At 43.2% G+C, this 16443-nt stretch overlaps 1 protein-coding gene across 5 annotated transcripts in view; it reads right to left on the minus strand.

The window, feature by feature from the left end:
- The window catches only part of ipo11 (importin 11), a 699237-nt gene that overhangs the window by 540249 nt on the left and 142545 nt on the right, over positions 1 to 16443 (minus strand). For all 5 annotated transcript variants that reach the window (XM_041187080.1, XM_041187063.1, XM_041187071.1 and 2 more), the window contains one exon: positions 8917 to 8975. In XM_041187080.1, the coding sequence (XP_041043014.1) occupies positions 8917 to 8975 (59 nt within the window). The remainder of the gene's footprint in view (positions 1 to 8916; positions 8976 to 16443) is intronic.

A 16443-nucleotide genomic window follows, 5' to 3' on the forward strand; every position in this document is an offset into this window, starting at 1 on the left:
AGGGGCCACAATTGAATTCACAAGATAAAATGTGCTTTGCCTGGTGTCTGTATAAAGTCTATGCGTTATTGTTGCCTTGGTGAAAATTTACCTAGCAGTGATTATTTTGGGGGGCTAGTTAATAAGTTATTACGGCAGTAATTTGTAGACAAGTGTATGCTTTTAACTCCTTGTTAAATTAATAAATGTTTAATTTAACTTATACAAAAACCTCTGGAGGCTTTGTGGTTTCATTTCTGAATTCAGAGCTGCACCTCAAACATACCAAGTGAAAATATAGTTTATGACAGTTGTTTAAAGTTTACCTCTGGGATTTTAAGTAACTCAGCCTTTACCAACTGCTGTGTCATATTATTGAAATATCGGGGATTTGAGGGCTATGAAGAGCCGGTACGAAAGAGGAGTTGAGGCCTGGGGCAGATCAGCCATAATCTTTTTCAATGGCAGGGCAGGCTTGAGGGGCCAAATGGCCTACTCCTGCTCCTATTTCTTTTGTTCTTATGAATTGTGCTCCAGAACATGCCACACTCCTAGCCAAGTTGTTCCAGTACAACTATATCTGGAATCTACCCAGCAATGTAGAAAATTGCCCAGGTATGTCCTATACACAAATAAACAGGGCAAATCCAACCTGGCCGAATAACACCCCATCAGTCCACTCTCAATCATCAGTAAAGTAATGGAAGGGGTCATCAACAGAGCTATCAAGCGGCACTTGCTTAACAATAACCTGCTCACTGACAGCCATTTTGGGTTCCTCCAGGGCCACTCAGCTCCTGAACTCATCACAGCCTTAGTTCAAGCTTGGACAAGAGAGCTGAACTCCCGAGGTGGGGTGAGAGTCATTGTCCTTGACATCAAGGAAGCATTTGGCCAATCATGGCATCAAATAACCCTAGCAAAAGTGGAGTCAATGCGAGTCGGGTGAAAACTCTCCTCTGGTTGGAGTCATAACCAGCACAAAGGAAGATGATTGTAGCTGTTGGAGATCAATCACCTAAGTTTCAAGGCGTGAGTTCCTCAGGGTAGTGTCCGAGGCCCAATCATCTTCAGGCACTTCATCAATAACCTTCCTTCCTTCATAAGATCATAAGTGGGAATGTTCACTGATGATTGCACAATGTTCAGCACAATTCGCAACTTCTCAAATACAGAAGCCATCCATGCTCAAAAACAGCAAGACCTGGACAATTTCCAGGCTTGGGCTGAGAAGTAGCAAGTAGCATTCGCACCACACAGGTGCCAGACAATGACCATTAAGATGGAGTCTAACCATCACCCCTTGACATTCAATGGCATTACCATCGCTGAATCCCCCGCTATCAACATCCTGGGGGTTATCATTGACCAGAAACTGAACTGGACTAACCATATAAATCCTGTGGCTACGAGAACAGGACAGAGGCTAGGAATTGTGCAGTGAATAACCCAACTCCTGGCTCCCCAAAGCCTGTCCACCATCTACAAGTCACAAGTCAGAAGTTAGGAGTGTGATGGAAAACTCTCCATTTGCCTGGATGAGTCCAGCTCCAGCAACACTCAAGAAGCTTGACACCATCCAGAACACTGGCATCCCATCCACAAACACTGACTCCCTCCACCATCAATGCACAGTAGCAGCAGTGTGTATCACCTACAAGATGTGCTGCTGGAATTCACCAAGGTTCCTTAGACAGCACTTTCAAAACCCATGACCACTACCAGCTTGGAAGACAAGGGCAGCAGTCTCATGGGAATACCATCACCTGAAAATTCCCTACCAAGCCACTCACCATCCTGATTTAGAAATATATCGCTGCTCCTTCACTGTCGCTGGGTCAAAATCCTGGAACTCCCTCCCTAACAGCCCTGTGGGTGTAGCTACACTACATTACCTGCAGCAATTCAAGAAGGTAGCTCACCACCACCTTCTCAAGAAAAATTAGGCATAGGCAAGAAATGTTCGCCTAGCCACTGATGCCCACATAAGCATGAATGAATAAGAAAAATCTACATGGTCACTACAATCACCTATTTCCTCCAATGTAACATTGTCTCCTCCACTGCTTCTGCTTATCTACTGCTGAATCCTGTGAACAAGCTTACAAATCTGATGGGGAACCTATATTTTTAAGGTGTTAATTCCTAGTTAGCATTATAAAATCCCAAGTTAACACTATAAAATAGCAGATTGACATGAAAATTGCTGCTAGCTTAAATTATTGCCAATATGTATAAAGCAAGCAATATCTTGCAGGCTGAGAGAAATTGGGGCGCAGCCAGAATAATCAGCTGCATGTCTGCAGTCTAACATTCATGAATAGACCAATTTCTGAGCACGAGGTCACTCTCAGATAAGATAATGTTTTCACCAACACAAATACAATGAACAATTAAAGACGCTGTGACATACAGCTGAACATGTTCCTTGTTAGAGAAATAGTGCGATGAGTAACCCATCTCCTGACTTCCCAAAGCCTGTCCACCATCTACAAGGCACAAATCAGGAGTGTGATGGAATACTCCCCACTTGCCTGTTTGTGTGCAACTCTAACAACACTCAAGAAGCTTGACACCATCCAAGACAAAGCAGCCCGCTTGACTGGCACCACATCCACAAACATTCACTCCCTCCACCACCGATGCACAGTAGCAGCAGTGTGTACCATCTACAAGATGCACTGCAGGAATTCACCAAGGCTCCTTACACAGCACCCCCCAAACCCATGGCCACTACCATCTAGAAGGACAAGGGCACCAGACAGATGGGATACCCACCACCTAGAAATTCCCCTCCAAGTCACTCACCAACCTGACTTGGAAATATATCGCAGTTCCTTCACTGTCACTGGATGAAAATCCTGGAACTCCTTCCTAACAGCACTACGGGTGCACCCACACCACATGGACTGCAGCAGTTTGAGAAGGCAGCTCACCATCACCTTCATCTATTCTAATGCAATCCTGTTCGGCCTCCCACATTCTACCCTTCATTAACTTGAGGTCATCCGAAACTCTGCCGCCCACATCCTTACTCAAGCAAGTCCTGTTCGTCTATCATTCCTCTGCTTACTGGCTTACATTGGTTCCTGGTTAAACAACACCTCAGTTTTAAATTTCGCATTGTTGCTTTCAAATCCCTCCATGGCCCAGCCTATTCCCATCTCTATAGTCTTCGCCAGCTTCACAACACTCCGATATACCTGAGCTCCTTAAATTCCGGCCTCTTGAACAACCCCATTTTAATCACTCCACCACTCATGGTCATGCCTTCAGCTGCCATGGTCCAAAGGTCTGGAATTGTCTCCCTAAACTGTTCCACCTCTCTATCATGCTTTACTCCTTTAAGACAATCGTTAAGACCAATGCTTTTGTCCAAGTTTTTGGTCATCTGACTTACTATCTCCTTCTGTGGCTTGGTGTCATGCTTTGTTTTATAATGCTCTTAAAGCACCTTGGATATTTTATTGCAATAAAGCCCTTTATAATTACAAAGTACTTTCATGTACATGAGATGTTTGAATCACTGTTACGAATATCTCCAAACATATGGTGGCAGCCACAATCTCCAAATTAATTTATGTTCTAAAATTTTTGCCTTGTTTTGCAAGGTTTGCTAATGCAAAATTACAAAAGGAAATCTCTGTACCTTCAGTCAATACTACTATTTACACTAATTTTTAAACATATGGCCATGTTGAACTTTCCTGGCTGGTCCATAAAGCTCAGCAGCTGTAGAGAATACAGAGATTAGGGTACAAGTAGTGGAAAGGCCAGTGCTTTGTGACCAAGAAAACGAGTCTGGCACACACAAGTTCAGCAAAATTCTCCTCCACTCTAAACTCACACAGACTGGTCCGAGAGAGGGGGGCAATTAGGCGAAGAGCTAACAGACAGAAAGGGCATTCTCACTCATGGCGGAAAGAGGGAGAGAGTGCATGCGCGAGAGAGAGTGCGCGCGCAAGAGAGAGAGCACGTGCAAGAGAGAGAGCGAGCAAGAGAGCACGCAAGAGAGCGAGCGAGAGCGCACGAGAGAGAGCGCGCGAGACAGCATGCGAGAGAGCGAGCGAGAGAGCGTGCAAGAGAGCGAGCGAGAGAGAAAGCACGCAAGAGAAAGCGCGCGAGAGAGAAAGCACACAAGAGAGAGAGAAAGCGCGCAAGAGATAGAGAAAGCGCGCAAGAGAGAGATAGAGAAAGCGCGCAAGAGAGAAAGTGCACGCAACAGAGCGAGAGAGCCCGCGCGCAAGAGAGAGAGCGCGCGCAAGAGAGCGAGAGAGCGCGCACAAGAAAGCAAGAGAGAGAGCGCACAAGAAAGCAAGAGAGAGAGCGCACAAGAGAGCGAGAGAGCGCAGAGAGCGAGAGCGCACAAGAGAGCGAGAGCGCACAAGAGAGCGAGAGAGAGAGCGCAGAGAGCGAGAGAGAGAGAGCGCACAAGAGAGCAAGAGAGAGAGAGCGCACAAGCAAGAGAGAGAGCAGAAGAGAGAGCGAGAGAGAGAGGTTGCCCAGGGCCAGCCGGAGCTGGAATTTACGTGCCATCAGCAAGCAAAAAAGGGAAACAAGATCTGCACAATTGAGCTTGGGAACTGCACATTCTGAAAGTCGGCTGCCAGCCACCTGATTTCCTCCAAGTCAGTAGCCATGTGCAGGGATGTACCACTTGGCTGCTTCCACTCCAGGCCACATTCAGACTCGGAACTATTCCCAGAACCCATGCTTCGTGACATTCACACACCGCATTCAACCCTTCCTCAGCTGACAGCTCATGCCCGGGCATCATATCCAACAAAGCCACTGACAAAGCCTACAAAACACTGCACAGGTGGCAAGGGGCGGGCAAATTGCACGCACATTGCCCACTACCAGAATCAATAGCAAGGCTAAAAGCAAAATACTGCAGATGCTGGAAATCTGAAACAGAAACAGAAAATGCTGTTAAAACTCAGCAGGTCCAGCCGTATCTGTGGAGAGAGAATCAGAGTTAATATTGAGTCCGTGTGACCCTTCTTCAGAGCTCTGAAGATGTTTCATAGCAAGTCTGGTCCCATTCTGTGGTTGCGTTTGCAAGATCAAAGTGTTCTCCTCAAAGTGTTTAAAGTGCAAAATATTTCAAGCATACGTCTACCATAACTATGAGATTTTGGGGGGGCGGGGGGCTGAACTCCATAATATTTCAAAGGACGAAATTCCAGAATCAAAAAGCTGCAATTCCGCCAAAAGGTAGAAGTTTCTCATCTCTGCTACTACCCTGAGGAACTGCTGCAGTGATGTTATGAGATGATTGGTCTTCTACAACCACAACCATCTTCCTTTGTGCTAGGCATGACTCCAACCAGTAAAGAGTTTTCCCCTGATTCCCATTGACTTCAATTTTGCTAAGGCTCCTTGATGCCGCACTCGGTTGTCATGAAGTTATTAATGTATATATTATTGGAAAAGATTTTTCTTTTAAAATAGAAATATAATCTGTGCGTGTGGCTTAATCGGATTAAAGCCAGCTAGTCTGGGTGCTTTGATGGGTACTAGTTTTGATATGGAAGAGAGATAGCGTGCATTTACATTTTTTGAATAAATCCATTCAAGAAGTGGAGTGAAAACTGATGCCTATGTAGCAGCTACCAAGCAATATGTTTATATTACGAATAAAATTGTTACAATGAAAGGGGTTTCATTGTCAAAAGGTAGAGTTCAAAGAGGCTAGTGATACAATGAGAATTTGCATTCAATCAGTAGTGGTAGGTATAATTTTAGCAGTTTTCGGGTGTGCAGAGCAGATGCAATATAAGATCAAAAGGCACCTGTAAGCCTTCAACTGTCTCCACAGGAACCAAAGTGAAAAGAACCTCACTTTGAATTCGTAAGGTGAAAATTCTTTGCCTGGTGTTTGATTAAGTCTATGGGCTGCTGTTGCCTTAATGGAGATTATAATTTGAAGCCATGTGTATATATATTTTAACCTGTATAAATTGATAAGATGTTTCATTTATCTTAATATAAAACCACGAGAACTGGTGGTCTGATTCCTGAAATTAGAGTCACAACTCAAACGTAACAATTAAAATTATAGGTTATAACAGTTGTTTAAAGTTTCCCTCTGGGAATATTAAATAACTTAGTTTTACCAACTGCATTGTCATAACACGGTCAAATGCTGCCTTCATGTCAGGGGCAGTCACACTCACCTAACCTCTTCAATCAGCTCTCTGGTCCTTGTTTGGGCCAAGGCTGCAATGAGGTCAGGAGCTAAGTGGCCCTGACAGAACCCAAACTGAGCATTAGTGAGCAGGTTACTGCTGGCTAAGTGCCACTTAATAGCACTAGCGACAAAACCTTCCATCACTTTGCTGATGATTGACAGCAGACAGATGGAGCGGTAATTGTCTGGATTGGACTTAACCTGCTTTTTGTAAACAGGGCATACCTGGGCAATTTTCCACATTGTTGGGCAGATGCCAGTGTCAAAGCTGTCTGAGAAAAGCTCAACTTAGGGTGTGACTAGTTCTCGAGCACAAATCTTCAGTACTAGAGTCAGGATGCTATCAGTAAGCAGTGCCTTTAGCCGTTTCTTGATGTCACGTGGAGTGAACTGAATTGGTTAAAGATTGGCATCTGTGATTTTGGGGGCCTCAGGATGCTGTGATGGATCATCACTTGGCATTTCTTGCTGCAATTGGTTGTAACTGCTTCAGCCTTGCCTTTTACACTGACGTACTGGGCTTCTCCCATCATTGAGTCTAGCGATATTTGTGGAGTTTCCTCCAGTTTATTGTCCTCTCCCTATTTACGATTGGAGGTGGAACAACTGCAGGGCATTCACCTGATCCATTAACTGTGGGAGCGCTTCACACTGATTACAGCAAGCTGCTCCCACTGTTTAGCATGCATATAGCCCTGTGTTATAGCTTCATCAGGTTGGTACTTCTATTTAAGGTATGCGTGCTGCTGCTCCTGGCATGCTGTCCTGCACTCCTCGTTCAACTAGTGTTGGTCCCCTGCTTGATGATAATGGTTGAGTGAGGGATGTGCTAAACCATGGTTGTGGTCAAATAGCTGCCATTAATGGCCTACAGTACCTCATGCATGTCCAGTTTTGAACTGCTAGATCTGTGGTGAACCTATCCCATTTAGCACCATGGTCATGCCACACAACACAATGGATGGTATCTTCAGTGTGAAGACAAGAGAAGGACTCATCAGCAGTCACTCCTACCAATACTATAATGGGCAGATGCATCTGCAACAGGTAGACTGAATAGGGCGAGGTCAAGTAGGTTTCTCCCTTTTCCAATTCTCTCACTACCTGCTGCAGGCCCAGCAAGGCACAATTTCAATTTTTGAGGACTCCCAGAGCCACTCCCTCTCAACCTGTCACTGTGCAGCCATCTGTGCGGGTTCCGCCTACTGATGGGACAAGACATACCCAGGGATGGTGATGGAGGAGTCTGGGACATTGGTTGTTCGTCACAATGAATGAATCATACCTAAATCAGGTTGTTGCTTGACAAGTCTGTCAGACAGCTCTCCCAATTTTGGCACAACTCCAAAGCTAGATTTTGCCTATATTATTGCCGGGTGATGTGCTTGGTTTTATTCCTTTTCGACATTCTGTGCAGGTTTGATACAACTGAGTGCCTTGTTTGGCCATTTCAGAGGGCAGTTAAGAGTAACGTATAGCCAGACCAAGTAAAGATGGCAGATTTCCTTCCCTAAAGGAAAGGCATTAGAGAACCAGAACGGTTTTTAACAATCCAGCAGTTTGATGGTCACCATTTCTGCAACCAGCTTCTAGCTCCAGATTTATTAATTTAATTTATTAAATACCACCAGCTGCCGTGGTAAGATTTGAACTCATATCTCCAAAGCATCAGTTCCAGGCATCAGGATTACTAATCCAGGAACACTACCAAAACACTATCATTCCTAGTGTAAGCAAAGCAGATGTTCATTAAGTTACCAAAGTTTGTGCCAATACATGTTGAAAGAATGATGGGAAGTTTTACATGTATTTGTAGGTTAAAAAGAGTTATGATGTGTTTTTTTTGCATGTAGTAATGTAGTTCCTGGTTTTCTCTCTCTCTCCCTTCTTAAATAGCAGGGTGACAGCTACCTTCCAATCTTCAGGAACCATTCCAGAATTATAACATTTTGGAAAATTATCACCAATGTGGTATCTCTATAGCAACCTCTTTCAACACTCTGGGATTCAGAATATCAGGTCTCAGAGACTTACCAACTTTCAGTCCCATTAATTTCTCCAAAACAACCTTGTTGCTTATACTAATTTCCTTCAACTCCTCATTCTCCCTAGTCCCTTGGATCTCTAAATCTGGGAGATTTCCTGTATCTTCCTCAGTGAAAACAGGCACAAAGGAATCATTTAGTTTCTCTGCCATTTCTCTATTCACCATTATGAATTCCCCTGACTCTGCCTGTACTGGACCCACATTTGTCTTAGCCAAATACTTCCTTTTTACATGCCTATAGAAGCTTTTAAGGTTTGTTTTTATGTTTTTTGCTAGATTCCATTCATACTCTATTCTCCCTTTCTTTACCAGTTTATTGGTCTTCCTTTGCTGTATTCTAAAAACCTCCCAATCCTCAAGTTTTCTACCACAACATGGATGGTTTAGTATTGCATTGAATGGTGCATCAAACCACTCTTATTTTCCTTAATGTGAATCGTGGATTTGCTCATTTTCAAATGGAACCTCGAACCATTCTCAGAAAAAGATGTCCACATCAAAGATTAGCCTCCAATTCAATCAATCAGTCAGGCTCACTGAATTAATCACAGCACTGAAGCATCTAAAGTTGACCTATTGACATCTTTTTAAATCTGATGTTAGATGTTCCACTCATTCAGGGTACAAAATCAGGAGATTGGATATGGTGTCCTTAATAATTTCTGCAAGCAAAGGAAAATTTGTGAAAATTACATACCATTACTTCTAAATTCTTGTGAGGTTCCATAAAACCATGCACTGTCAGTTTACGAAGAACTAAAAAGAGAAAATATATACAATGAGACACATTTATGTTGGCAACATATTTCACAATTATGTTTTTCTCCAATAACTGCGTCTAAATTTGAACCTCAACAATTACTGTGGCCCCTTAACAATATTGCTACAAGGAACCCGCTGAAAACTTCAAAGATAAAACCCAGTTTGGACTGTGAACATGCACAGTAGGCACATAAATATGGAATATGGAGTGGCTTGCGTTGTGGATTTGCAACAAATTTGAAGCCAAAAAACAGTAGGAATATAAACTTTGGTTGTGTCATGTGAACAGATACTGTCCACATCAAGTTGATTTTAAAAAGATCAAAAATCATAAGTAGCACCCCAGGATCACAGATAGAAGTTTTGAGAAGTAATAATTATCAGGCTATTACTTGCAGAGATTTGACATCCCGTTCTTGGGAATAAGTGGGATAGACAAAATGAATAACTGAATTGAACATGAGCAAAAATGTAACAGTTTATGTCCTCACAAGACTGGTATAAAAAGACCAGAAAGTCAGCGGATGGTCTGAAAAAAAAGACAAGTTACCATTTTGAAACATTATCAGGATCTTTTTATAATCAAAATTGTTGCAAGATGAAAAACCTCCTGATGGAAGACTGGAACAAAATCAACTTTTCATAGAAGATTTGGCAATCTGATACTCAAGCTAAGCAGCTTTTCAGTTCTTCTGGGGGATAGCTGATGATTAATGAATTCATTCGTGAAACTTGGAGAAGGTAATTCAATTACTGGTGGCAGGGATTATACACATTTGGTAACAAATAACCCTGCAAGTTCATGCTATAACATGCGGGATAGTCCTGACTGGACAAAAAATTTACAACTTTTATTTATGCTGCAGTTTCAAAACAGCAAAAAACCTACCAAGGAGCTTCACAGGAGCATTATCAAACAAAATTTGGCACTGAGCCATTTAATGATAACAGGGCAGACCACCAAAAATTTTGTCAAAGAAGCAGGTTGTGAGGAGCAGCATCAAGGAAGCAAGAGAAGCGGAGAGGTTTACGAGGAAATTTCAGAGCGTAGGCAGATGAAGGAACATCTAACGGTGGAGCAATTAAAATTAGGGATGCTAGAGTGGTTAGAAATGCAGAAGTTCAGGTATCTCTAAGGATTAAGGCTGGAGGAGGTTACAAAAAAGGGGAGGAGAGGGAGGGATTTGAAAACAAGGATGAGAACAGGTATTGCTTAGCTGGGAGTTAGTGTTGCCCTAGAGTACGGAACGACAGGTGACTGGGACTTAGAGAAAGGACACAGGTAGCAGAATTTTGAGTGACCTCAAGTTTACAGATGTTTGTGTGGTTCTAAACTGGTTAAACTCCAACAATCCCCATTTACTGCTGGAGGCTCCCAAACAGTTTTTCTGTTGCCAATCTATTTCTTATCTCTCTGGAATCGAAGCACCCTCTATGGGGTGAATGTATGCACAAACATAGGCTCCACTTTTGTAGATTTCTCAGTATCCCATACTGGATATACTTCAGCATTGTGATGCTTCACACATTGACACAACAAATTTCCTGAAACAACATGTCATGACTCATTAAAGATAAGAAAAATTGCACACCCTTCCAATACTGAAAGATAAAGACCAAATATATTTGTAATATTTGCCTGCCACCTAACAAAACTTGTTAAAATTAAAGTCATTTTTTGCTCCATCTCCCAAAGTACATTTTGCAGTACATTCAAGGACTTGGTTTATTCTTCCATCCCCAAAATATTTTGTAAATAATTGAACTTCGGCCCCGACTACCCCTGCCCCCATGTTCTCCTGCCCGTGGTGGCTTTGTCATTTTTGCCAAAGCTGTCATTAGTATTGAAGCACCCAGAGTGATTCAAATATCTGATAACTGGCAATGAATTAAAAGGTAAGTCACCAAAGTCTCTGCCTAACTGACTGACGAAACTATTAAGGACATGATGTCAGTAGTCAGTATCAAAGTCCCTTATAAATAGTTCCCTTTGTCCAGTGCAAACTTTGGTCCCCCTTTCCCTTCAGCGAGGCAAATGAAACATATCCAAATATCCTTCTGATTACCACATACCATCACCCTCTCCAACACCCGCCCCATCCGCTCAGCTGATGAATCAGTGCTCATCCATGTTGTACTCCACTTGGCAGAAGCACTGAGGATGGCAAGGGCACAGAATGGACTCTGGGTGGGGGGACGTTAATGTACATCACCAAGAGTGGATCAGTAGCACCTCCACATACCGAGCTGACCGAGTCCTAAAGGACAGCTGCTAGATGGGTCTGCGGCAGCTGGTGAGAGAACCAACAGGAGGAAAAAACATATTTGACCTCATCCACGTCAACCTGCCTGCCACAGGTGCATCTGTCCATGACAGTGTTGGTACGAGTGATCACTGCACACTCCTTGTGGAGACAAAATCCTGTCTTCACATTGAGGATATGCTCCCTCGTGTTGTGTGGCACTACCACCATGCTAAATGGGATAGATTTCAAACAGATCCAGCAACTTAAGACTAGGCATCCATGAGGCGCAGTGGGTCATCAGCAGCAGCAGAACTGTACTCAATCACAATTTGTAACCTCATGGGCCGGCATATCCCCCACTCTAGCATTACCATCAAACCTGGGGATCAACCCTGGTTTAAGAAAGAGTGCAGGAGGGCATGCCAGGAACAGCACCAGGCATACCTAAAAATGAGCTGTCAGCCCGGTGAAGCTATAACACAGGACCACTTGCATGCCCAACAGCATAAGCAGCAAGTGATAAACAGAGTTAAGCAATTCCACAACCAACAGATCAGAGCCAATCTCTGCAGTCCTACCATATCAAATCGTGAATGGTGGTAGATAATTAAACAAGTCACTGGAGGCGGCGGCTCCTCAAATATCCCCATCCTCAATGATGGAGGAGCTCAGCATAACAGTGCAAAAGGTAAGACAGTAGCATTTGCCAAAATTTTCAGCAGTAAGCACCGAGTGGATGGTCCATCTTAGTCTCCTCCGGAGGTCTCCAGCATTACAGGTGCCAGTCTTCAGCCAATTCGATTCACTCCATGTGATATCAAGCAACGGCTGAAGGCACTGGATACTGCAAAGGCCCTGACAATACTCTGGCAATAGGATTGAAGACTTGTGCTCCAGAATTTGCTGCACCTCTAGCCAAGCTGTTCCAGTACAGCTACAACACTGGCATCTACCCGGCCATGTGGAAAATTGCCCAGATATGTCTTGCACATAAAGAGCAGGACAAATCGAACCCAGCCAATTAATGCCCCATTAGTCTACCTTTGGTCATCAGCAAATTGATGGAAGGGGTCATAATACAATAAAGCAAAATTTGAAAATTTAATATTAAAATCAAACAATAAAGAGAAAAAAGCAATAAAAATAAAGTCATTTAAACAAACATCTAAAACACATGCCTTGTAGTTAAGAAGCATGTAACCTTTAGCTGTCAGTGGTACTGAGATTGTAAAGTAAATTGTAGCATACATAGGAAAAAGATAGTTAAAGTAAATTAACTCAATAACATAAGTTAGAATGGCAGGACAAGTGTTATGCTGCAGCTGTGGGATGCGGGTGCTTTTGGATGCCAAGGCGATCCATGACAAACACATCTGCAGGACGTGTAAGCAGATTGAGGGATTCCAGATCGAGATTATTGATCTGGAAGCCAAAATGCAGACACTGTGTAACATAAGAGACAGGGAGAAATACCTGGATACTTTATTCCAGAAGACAATCACACCTCTTAGAAGAGGGTCATCTGTTTTGGTCAGCTGTGAGGGGCAGGAGGATGTGAATGTCAGTGAGGCAGATAATGGGACGGAGCAGACAGTTGTGGAGGAGCCTCAGGCTTTGCACCTGTCAAACAGGTTTGAGGTGCTCGTAACCTGTGTGGATGAAAGCGAAGTCTGCAAGATAATGCTATGGCCAGCCAGCTCATCCATGTTACAGAAAACCGTTCAAGCGGGGGGAGCAAAGAGGAATGTAGTGGTAGTAGGGGATAATATAGTGGGGGGGATTGGCACTGTTGTCTGCAACAAAGAGTGAGAGTCCAGGCAGCTATGTTGTCTGCCAGATGCCAGGGTTTGGGAGATCTGCTCCGGGTTGGAGAAGAACTTGCAGTGGGAGGGGGAAGATCCAGTTGTCATGGTCCATGAAGGTAGCAATGACATAGGAAGAACTAAGAAAGAGGTTCCGCAAAGTCAGTATGAGGAGCTAGGTACCAAATTAAGAAGCAGAACCTCAAAGGTAATAATCTGTGGATTATTACCTGAGCCACTTGCAAATTGGCACAGGGCAAATAAGATTAGAGAGTTGAATGTGTGGCTCAAAGACTGGGGTGGGTTCCGGTTTGTGGGGCACTGGCATCAGTACTGGGGAAAATGGGGGCTGTACCGTTGGGACGGTTCACAACTGAACCTTGCTGGGATGAATGTCCTCGTAAATCGCATAACTAGGGAAGTAGAGCGGGCTTTAATCTAAACAAGAGGGGTGAGGAATCAAGCTTGGGTAGAGGTAGCAATTCAAGGTGTAGAGTCAAGACAGGAAAGCAAAATAGTAACATGAGAAATGTGAGTCAGAGAATGGCAGGAAGGGGCAGAGAGAAAAAACCTAAGAATACATCAACAATCAAGACTAGATGTTACAAAGGTAACAAAAAGACAAAACTGAAGGCTGTCTATCTGAATGCATAACAAAGTAAATGAATTGATGGCCCACATTGAAGTAAACAAGTATAATCTGAGAGCAATTACGGAGACGTGGCTGCAGGACGACAAAGATTGAGTCCTTAATATTGAGGGGTACATGACATTCAAGGTGAATAGGAAGCTAGGTAAAGATGGAGGGGTAGCACTGTTAATCAAAGAGGGCACTGATGCAATAGTTAGAGATGACCTTGTTTCAGGAGATCAGGATACAGAATCGGTTTCAGTGGGGCTGAGGAACAGGAAGGAAAAAAGTCATTTGTGGGAGTGGTCCACAGGCCCCCTAACAGTAACCACAGTGTAGGACAAAGTATTCAAGAGAAAATATTGTGTGTTTGTGATAATGGCACGGCAATAATCATGTGTGATTTTAATCTACATGTAACTGCAAAAATCAGATTGGCAATAGTAGCCTGAATAAGTTCTTAGATTGTTTTCAAGATAGTTTCTTAGGGCAGCATGTTCTGGAGCCAATCATGCAGCAGGTTATATTAGACTTGGTATTGTGTAACGTGACAGGATTAATTAATGACCTCAGAGTAAAGACACTGTTAGGTAGCAGCAACCACAATATGAATGAATTTTACACCCAATTTGAAAGGGAGAAGAGTGGGTCTAAGGCTTGTATCTTAAATTTAAATAAGGGCAACTATGTGGGGATGAAAGCTAAGCTAGGTGAAGTGAACTGGGGAACTAGGATAGAGGATAGATCAATAGAACAGTGGCAGACATTTAAGGGGATATTTCAGAGTATTCAGAATAAGTACATTCCTACTATAAAGAAAAATTCAAAGGGGAGGACCTACCATCAGTGGATAACTAAAGAAGTTAAGGAAAGCATCAAACTTAGAACATAACATAACTAGCAGCAGGTGTTGGCAATTCAGCCCCTCGAGCCTGCCCCACCATTCAATACAATCATTGCTGATCTCATTTCGGCCTCAACTCCAATTTCCCGTCCTCTCCCTATAACCTTTCAACCCATTACTAATTAAAAATCTGTATCTCTTTAAATTTATTCAGCGTCCCGGCATCCACTGCACTCTGAGGTAGTGAATTCCACAGAATCATGACCCTTTGAGAAAAGTAATTCCTCCTCATCTCTGATTTAAATCTACCACCCCTTAGCCTAAAACTACGGCCTCTTGTTCTAGAATGCCCCACAAGGGGAAAGATCCGCTCCACGTCTACTTTGTCTATCTCCTTTAGCATCTTATATATCTCAATTAGATCTCCTCTCATCCTTCTAAACTCTAGCGAGTTTAGGCCTAAACTGCTCAATCGCTCCTCATAAGATAAGCCCTGCATCTCTGGAATCAATCTAGTGAACCTCCTCTGAACCCCCTTCAGTGCAACCACATCCTTCTTCAAGTAAGGGGACCAAAACTGTGCACAGTACTCCAGGTGCGGTCTCACCAATGCCTTGTACAGTTGCAACAACGCTTCCCTATTTTTATACTCTATTCCTTTAGCAATAACTGCCAAAATTCCATTTGCCTTCCTTATTAACTGCTGTACCTACAAACCAGCTTTCAGCGATTCATGCACGAGGACACCTAGATCCCTCTGCACTGAAGCATTCTGAAGTTTCTCTCCATTTAAATTATAAGTTGCCTTTTTATTCTTCCGAACAAAATGGATAACCTCACACTTATCCACGTTAAACTCCATCTGCCAAATTTTGGCCCATTCACCTAACCTGTACATATCCATTTGTAAATTTCTTATTTCTTCATTGCAACTTACTTTCCTACCTATTTTGGTGTCATCTACAAATTTAGCTATAGTGCCTTCTATCCCTGAATCCAAATCATTAATCTGGATTGTAAATAGTTGGGGCCCAAGGACCCACAAGGTCCCGGCATCCACTGCACTCTGAGGTAGTGAATTCCACAGAATCATGACCCTTTGAGAAAAGTAATTCCTCCTCATCTCTGATTTAAATCTACCACCCCTTAGCCTAAAACTACGGCCTCTCGTTCTAGAATGCCCCACAAGGGGAAAGATCCGCTCCACGTCTACTTTGTCTATCCCCTTTAGCATCTTATATATCTCAATTAGATCTCCTCTCATCCTTCTAAACTCTAGCGAGTTTAGGCCTAAACTGCTCAATCGCTCCTCATAAGATAAGCCCTGCATCTCTGGAATCAATCTAGTGAACCTCCTCTGAACCCCCTTCAGTGCAACCACAATCTTCCTCTCAAGTAAGGGGACCCCACAAGTTACAGCTTGCCATCCAGAAAAAGACCCATTTATCCCGACTCTTTGCTTTCTGTTGGTTAGCCAATCCTCTATCCAAGCTAATATATTACCCCTAACTCCGTGTGATCTTATCTTGTGTATTAATCTTATGTGCACCACTGTATCAAAGGCCTTCTGGAAGTCCAGATATACTACATCTACAGGGTCCCCATTATCCACTTTGCTTGTCACATCTTCAAAGAACTTAAGGAAAAAGCATAAAACTCCACAAAGATGAGTGGCAGGACTTGACACGTCATGGCATTCAAGGCTATGGGTCAAGTGCTGGTAAATGGGATTAGGTAGGTAGGTCAGGTGTTTTTCACATGTCAGTGCAGATTCAATGGGCCAAAGGGCCTCTTCTGTACTGAGAAATTTTGTGATTCTGTGACAGATGGTTGGGCAGATAATAAGAACCGCAGAGAAAGGTGAAAAGGTTAATCAGCAGAAAGAAGTTAGAGTATGTGAGGAAGCTAGCTAGAAATGTAAAAACGGATAGCAAGAGTT

This window comes from Carcharodon carcharias, chromosome 1 (assembly GCF_017639515.1).
Source record: "Carcharodon carcharias isolate sCarCar2 chromosome 1, sCarCar2.pri, whole genome shotgun sequence".
In the NCBI taxonomy this organism is placed as follows: Eukaryota; Metazoa; Chordata; class Chondrichthyes; order Lamniformes; family Lamnidae; genus Carcharodon; species Carcharodon carcharias.